Source organism: Grammomys surdaster, unplaced genomic scaffold (genome assembly GCF_004785775.1).
Source record: "Grammomys surdaster isolate TR1022 unplaced genomic scaffold, NIH_TR_1.0 310, whole genome shotgun sequence".
NCBI classification, from domain to species: domain Eukaryota; kingdom Metazoa; phylum Chordata; class Mammalia; order Rodentia; family Muridae; genus Grammomys; species Grammomys surdaster.
In genome coordinates, this window is record NW_021604729.1 from 324,333 (window position 1) to 332,230 (window position 7,898).

At 39.9% G+C, this 7,898-nt stretch overlaps 1 protein-coding gene across 1 annotated transcript in view; it reads left to right on the forward strand.

Moving 5' to 3' along the window:
• Positions 1 to 461: 461 nt before the first annotated feature.
• LOC114629464 overlaps positions 462 to 7,898 on the forward strand; it is a 17,983-nt gene continuing 10,546 nt past the window's right edge. The window contains exons 1-3 of the mRNA XM_028777496.1: positions 462 to 573; positions 3,774 to 3,917; positions 5,857 to 5,910. Coding sequence (XP_028633329.1) covers positions 514 to 573; positions 3,774 to 3,917; positions 5,857 to 5,910 — 258 coding nt within the window. The 5' untranslated portion in view covers positions 462 to 513. The remainder of the gene's footprint in view (positions 574 to 3,773; positions 3,918 to 5,856; positions 5,911 to 7,898) is intronic.

The window sequence follows — 7,898 nt, forward strand, 5'->3', positions numbered from 1 at the left end:
CCCAGTGGACTTAAGAGAGCAGGCAAAGCCTAGAAAAATAAAGACAATGAAAGTATAATAACTATATTAAAAATATCTACTTTGGGCTGACAGGTGGTTAAGTAGCTAAGAACACTTGCTGCTCTTAGGTAAGACCTAAATTTAGTTCTCAGCATCCACATTCAGGAATTCTTACATCCTATTCTCATCTCTGAAGTCACACACACACACACACTTTTTGTTTTCTTAATTTTCAAAATATCTGCTCTATCTCAGTAAAGGCCACAGTGAAGAAATAATCTGAAAGGTAGCTCTTGGTGTTTTCCAGAAAACAAACACATAAAAGGAATCAGTGTCACTTGATTTATGTTTTAAAAAATAAAGCTATTTTCAAGTAATTATGTGGTAGGTAAATGAGAACTTCCATTTTAAATGTGTCCCTCAAAAATAATTAGTATTAAATTTTCCCTATATCTCTTTACAGAAAAGGAGCCCATCCATCCTCTATTATTTTGATCCCATATCTAAGTCAGAATGCCAACAAATGAAGTACCAAAGATGTATATCTTAAAAGAAGAGACAAATGCAATGGGGGTAAGCACTAAGTACTATGGTTTGATTAATAAATAGTGTTACTTTTTACTAATAAACAATGTAGAAACATTGACAGACAGTATTTACAATGAGCTCCTTGGGGATCAAAATGCGGATAAATGTATTTTGAAGTGAAGACAATTAGACCAGAGCTAATTGGTCACACAGAACATGTATTTACATACCATTCCCGGATTCTTCAACATTTTCCCAGTCTATCCTGATCTTAGGAAACATACTCTGAGATTAGAGGTGTTGAAGATATTTGTTTTCTGCCTTTGCTGGTAACCCTTGTTTGAAATGGTTTAAAGCAATGTTTGTAAATAATAAAAGAAGAAAGTAGATGGTGATCTCAAATACAAAGCCAGAATAGGCTGCTTAAACTCTGAGGTCTCATGTTGTCAACATGGTCCCCTACACTCACCTCTGGGTCAAACATATAACACACCAATGTTATCCCTCTCAGCTCTCTTCAAATTTAGAATGCTATACTTACACATAAGAGCCATCCATATTTATGGGTCCTTGAACAACATCTGGATCTAAGCCAACAGCATTAAAACCAATATCCAACCTCTCTACTCAGCCAGATCTCCCACATCCTCCTCCAGAATCCAGCTCTGTGCCTCTACCTGACACTTCCTATCCATATACCCTTCCCAATCCACCAGATGTAGCTTGAGTCCCACATCCAGCACCTTGGCTGAGTCCCTGCCCATGTAGCAGCCAATCTCTACTGCTCTGCCAGAACTTACCCCACCTAACCCCCAATCCACAGGTCCCTCCCACACCACATCCAAACTTTCCACATCCAAACCTACACTCAAGACTTAGACCAGAAGGCACATCCTGTATACTAGCCCATTCTCCTAAATCCCATTCCCCCCAAAACCATTTTCAACTTCAGGACCCAACCCGCCCACACATCATCTCTTCTGTCCCAACCTGCTCTGCCAGTATCAGACTTAGAACTAACAAAAGAAGCTCTCACGCCCAGCTCTCATCACAGACATACAAATAGGAAATATCAATCCATAGCTTCTCTCCAAAATCTATCAGACCTGTAGACATGTGTGACACCATGAAAAAAAAATCAAACTTTCAAATTATAGACATAGATGCAGGGAAAGAATCCCAAGTCAATGGCATAGACCAGAGGAGGAGGGGAAGGAGGAGGGACATGATATAATTATAATCTCAAAAAAAATAAAAAAGAAATGGAGGGGGAAAAGAGTATCAAAAATTTGGAAGGAGTGGATACTGAAACAATGGAATACTTTGGGAGTGTTTTTCATGCCTTCTTGAAAAGCAACCCAAAAGACAGACAGATAGGAGCATGTGTTGTAATAGGTGGAAACTGCTATAAATCCAGGCTACTGTGCACGCTGCATCATCTCTGTACTGGTGGATCCAGCCATTCCAACAGAATTTGAAATGTTATTGGCTGATGGAGTTGGGGTTTGTTTTTTTTTTCCTGAAGTCTCTGGCAGACACCTACTAATTTATTGCAGCATTTTATGGGGGAAAAAATCTTGTCATTCTCTGAATATAACTGCTGTCCTTTTGAGGAACACTTGGCCTTCTACTGCACCTAAATACAAACTCAACATTTAAGCATGGCTTACCAACTTACCACACAACCTGAGTTGTTCATTGTGAGGTATGTGTCACTTGTCTCACCAAGCCACACTTCTTTCCACAGTAACGGAAAAAGTAATTAAGACATTGGAGAAACATTCTTTGAAATAAATATCTAAAAATAAGCCAAAGAAAATTGAAGATATTTGCATCTTATGTCAGTACTCAACAAAGGCCATTCTCACTCAATACAGAAAGATTTTAGAAATCAAGTGAATAGGATATGCACTCAGTCTGTACATACCTACCTGCCTTAGTTTCCTTCCTCTTTCTTTTCTTTTCTTTCTTTCTTTTCTCTCTCTCTCTCTTTCTTTCTTTCTTTCTTTCTTTCTTTCTTTCTTTCTTTCTTTCTTTCTTTCGTCCTTTCTATGCTATTGCTGTAGTGGAAAAATACCATAATAAAAAGCAATATGGGAAGGAAAGAGTTTGTTTAGCTTGTAGGCTACAGTTCATCAACAGTAGAAGACAAGGAATGGAATCTTGGGGCAGAAACTGAAGCAGAGGCCATGGAGGAATGCTGCTTGCTAGCTTGTTCTTCACAGCTTATGCAACCTACTTTCTTATATACCCCGGGACCAACTTCTCAGAAACGGTCCTTCCACATCAATCACAAATGAAGAAAATGCTCCACAAACTGACACACATGCCAATGTGTTAGAAGCATTTTCTCAGTTGAGGGTACCTCTTCTCAGATGACTTCACCTTCTATCAAGTGGACAAAAAACTAACCAGAGCAATAACCAATCCACCTCTTCCTGCATCTTTGTCATGGTCAATAGATCCTTAACTAGGCTTTGGGCTTCATAAATAGTATTTTCTCTTTTAAATAAGGCTTAGATTTGTTCATTCCCAGTGGCAAAGATCAACACTGGATATGACAACAAGGGTAAACTGAAGTTCAAGTCCCAGATAAGAGGGGAAGAGGGAAAGAAGGAGAGGTCAAAAGTTCTTAGTTGGTTTTATCAGTGAAGAACAAGAGATGAGTCTTCTAACTACAGTCTGCCTTTTTTTTTTTAATCCATAGAAAGGATAGTAGGGCTCAAAAAGACACTTCAAGGTCCCCATGGCCAGCAGCTCTCCTTTGAGCCATGGCATCCTTCTGAGAAAGACAGATCAATAGGCTTCTGTTATTCAATTAACTAGAAGCACCTATAAAATCAAAATAATTGTCCCTCAAGGACGTTATTAAATAAAAACATTCTTGTTCAAGCAAAGAAGACTCAAACCACTCTGCCACATCTGTCTCAACCTTGGTTCCTCCCTGACATGTAACTCTTTCAATGCTCAGAGATAGTGAACACTCACCATCCTGAAGCAAAAGGTTTAGCAGGACAGTGGAATAGGGTCGAATGGTGTCTGGGGTCTCCATGATTACATCAGTATCCTGAAGAGACTAGAACTAGCATCTTGTTTCTTGTTGATTATTCTTTTTTGGAGAGCTTGATAAATACACTAATGTACAGAGCAAACTGAATATGTTCAAGACTTCCCAGAACACCCAGACTGAAACCATCTTTGGTAGAGTCACCTTGAATAATAACGCTGGCTCTCTCTTCTCACAGGCTGCACAAATAATGCTTGGCCTAATTCACAGTGCACTGGGGATTCTCTGGCTCTCTTTGTACCAGCTAGAAGAAAAGAAACACAGTATCGGTTGTAAACTTATGATAAGTAGCATCTGTTACCTGTTTGTGTCTGGAACATTCGTGAGTGAACTGTGGCCATTACTGATTCCTATGTATTTGATTCTAATTGATCAAGTAGAGTACTCTGTGGTCACCAACTTTACTAGGCTCAATCACTGACTTATAGTGCTCATTTGAACATTTTTGTATGTATTGCCTGTTTTGATAAGGACCTCAAGAGGCTGGGATGTGTGCGTAGAAAAGATTTAAAAGGAGTATTACTAAGAAGAATCTTAAAGAGCATGGCTGTGTATATAACAGCTATGAAGCCTTTCTTTTCAGGGTGAAAACTCAAAAGTAAGAGTTTAGTGTCTAGGGAAAGAGGCAATTTTTGGAGAAGTTACATATGGAAAAAGAAAAGAAGAACCTTGGGGTGGGGCAGGGGGCCAAGAGGAATGGGGAGAAATTAATCAGAGGTTCCTAAAGTAGTTATTCTAATCCTTTCATGGGTACATTTGTCCACCAGAAGCATGCCCAGTTAAAAGTAATTACTCTTGAGGAAGCCCAAAGCCATGACCTCCCCCTAGCTAGTTTAGTTCACAAATGCACTCAATCCAAAAGAAATTTGTTAATCGGGTCATTTATGCAGAAGTCATGTGACCTGGGACACAACTGATGTCCCTTTGATAGCAAGTCTCGAGAAGCAAAAGGCTTAATATAAGGATGAATTTCTTCACAGAGAACAGGTTTCAATAAATACTCTTCCACTTTCTTGCTCTTCTCTACCAAGATTGAGCTTTAAACGAGTAGAGGTCTAAGTGGAGCCCAATCCCTGAGCTTTGTGGAAAGGTTACTGAGACATAGTAGTCATTTCACTAAGGCTGAGGTCTGGCATTTACTTCTTTGATTGTGAGACATTTCTTCAGAGGATTTACCTCTGAAGGCATTGCAAAACGAACATCTTTCTGGAAAGAGGTGTGTGTTGTAAAGAGCAACTACTTAAACTGGAATGATGCAATGAGTTTGCAACTGCAAAGTGTCAAGAAAGAGCCTTAGGCCCAACATGTAAATAGGATGCTTATGGAAAAAATTAACCACAAATCATATTCAATGGTTTGTCCATCCCTGCATCATGCATAGTCCAGTGATACCTCATTGACACAACATTGCCACAAAGATCAAATGCAATAGCTCTTCATTCCCTGCTTTATAAATGAGAAAACTTTATAAATATCTGTAGAGTTTAAGTACCTCTAACAGAATGCCCTGCAATAAAACAGCAGGGTTATCTGTAAACCAAGGTAAGGTGCCTCTGCTTTCGTAGCAGATTGCATCCTCCTGGACTGAGAGATTCTTGATCTTCTTCTTAGGATATTTAGGTCATCTTCTGGGAGTTCTGCAGGCAAATGGAAGACATACCATGGGAAGAAAAGTTAATACAAAATAAAAAAAAAAAAACCACACACACTTTCAGCTAGTTCCCAGTAGGTCACAGACATCACAGTGATTGAGGAAACAGACATAAATAAATAAAATAAAAATAAAGTCATTTGATTTTCAGATCAACTGCATTCTGAAACTATTTTGTAGTGACCTTTTCTTCCCTAGAATATTTTGAGGGGAAAGAGGATTCCTGTAGATGAGAGCTATCATACTAGCCATCTTATTTTTTAATACTTCCAGTCATTAGCTTGCTAACTTAACATCAAAGTATAGGCAAGGATCCACTATTTGTCCCTCGTAAAATTATTGAGAAAGTCCTGAGTCCTATAACCTATATGTTGATTGCATGAATGATCACTGACTTTTAAACATCTTTTCATCTCTCTAACAGAAAGAAATTGAACCACTTTTTTTAGGGAATCCCTTAGAACCAAGGTAGTTTTTTCATTTCAATGTCACTTTCTTCCTAAAACTCGGGGGTAGTCTAGACTTCAGAATGACAAGAGCATAGGAAGAGAATCTGTTAAGGGGATGGATCAAACAGTGTGGGTGTTTCAATACAACTTTCTTCCCACAGTTCATCTACTCAGGATCCAGCAGTATAACCCAGGGTGGTTCTTCAAAATTGCAGGTAATGTGGGAAGCTGGACATAACCCCAAAGACAGAAACGTTTCATGACACAAAAAGGAAGAACTATTGTTGATTCTGAGACTTTTGAGGAGATAAAACGTCTTCCAAATGCTCAGATGAAAAAATCACTGAATTTTTCTAAAACACACACACGCATACCACACACACACACATACCACACACACACACACCTCAGTGTGTCTTTTTTTGGGAGTGTGGAAAAAGGCATGCTCTATGGGCAACTAAGGTGACAGATGTGACAGTTTCCATGGAATGAGTCCCTGCATGGCATCTAAGCATCTAAAGGGGGGTATTAATCACAAAACAAAACTCTTGAAGCTGAGAAAGAAAGTTATGGAAGTTTGAAGGTGTTTAGCCAGTGCCTTAGTTGGATTTCTATTGCTGTGATGAAACACCATGATGAAAAACAGCATTGAGAGAAAACGGTTTATTTCATCTAATAATACTTAGGTCATACTCTTAATGTTGAAAGAACCTAAAGGCAGGAACTGAAGCAAAGACCATGGAGGAATGCTGCTAAGTGGCTTGTCTCTTGTGATTTTCTCAACCCACTTCCTTATACAACCCAGGACCAGCTCCGGGGTGGCACTACCTGTCCTTTAGTGAGCTGGTCCGACCCACATCAATCATTAATCAAGAGAATGCCTTATAGACTTGCCTATAGAAAATCTGATGGAGGCATTTTTTCACTTGAGGTTCTTTCCCCCAGAAAACTCTAGTTGGTGTTAAGTTGACAAAGAAAAGCTGGGAGGGGAGAGGACATGACGTATGGCTGTTAAGAAAAAGGGTGAGAAAAAAATAACTTGTGGAAAGAGAGCTATCTTCTACAAACCCAGGTCTATGGAATGTTACCAGAATACAAAAAAGAGAGGAAATCAGAACACCCCCAGTGAGGCACAGTGCCCGGCCCACTTAGAACTTCCCTGCCCACTTCTGCCCACCCCTCAAGGTTAGTCACAACTCTGGAAGCCTCTAGTGTTAGCTGTGTGACCCTGAGCAAAGTACTTCACACTAACCTGAGAAAACATGGAGAACACTAGCAAGCTAAAAAACTTTGTTCACGTGCCTGTGATCCCAGCACTTGGGAGGCAGTGGTGGGCAGATCTCTGTGAGTTCAAAGCCACCCTAGTCTATAGACCAAGTTCCAGAACAGGCAGAGCTTCACAGAGAAACCCTAAAACAAACTTTGCTCTCTATTTCAGCTAAAGATTTATATTTTTTTCCCCAAAGACCAGTGGCATAGAGGCTACTATGCTGAGAAGGAGCTTGCCAACTATGATTGTGGGGAACCAGAGTTTGGCTTCCTTGCCTTTGTAACTTTTACCATCATCTCAGCAGCCACTGTTAACATCACATTCCTTCCTAGTCCTTGTTCTCAGCTCATAACCCCAAAGTATCGGCAAGCATGTGTACACAAAGCTGAACATCTGGCGTTGCTCTTCTAGAGCAATAGCACAGTAGACCTCAAAACCTTGGCAGCCCTTGAGATTTCACTAGTTCCTGACTCAGTGCCAGCTCATTTTCTGTTTCTGTGTCTGTGTGAAATCTGGTTTTGTTGTGCTGCAACCATGGTAGTCGATAGGAGTAAATATGCCCCTTGACTGGTTTTCAAAGAATTCAGCAAGCATGTTGTTTCGTTTTCCTCAAGCATGGTGGTGTGGAGAGTCTAACTGTAATTTCCAAGCCACAGTCTGCAGCCTTTGGTAAACATAAACATCTCTGCCAACCCCCTTCCCCTCCATACTACCTCAAGAAGCAAAGCCTAAGTTTCTTTTCTATGTAAAGCCAACCTGGTCCCTTCTCTGGAAGCAGCTGGCATCATTTCTGAGTTTTTACATTCAGATAAGCCTACTACTTTTTATAGATGATCTTAGTTGAAGGAATAAGGAAATATAGCAGATACCTGTTAGGATTTAGAGATGGTTTGGTTTGGTTTGGTTTGGTTTGGTTTGGTTTGGTTTGGTTTG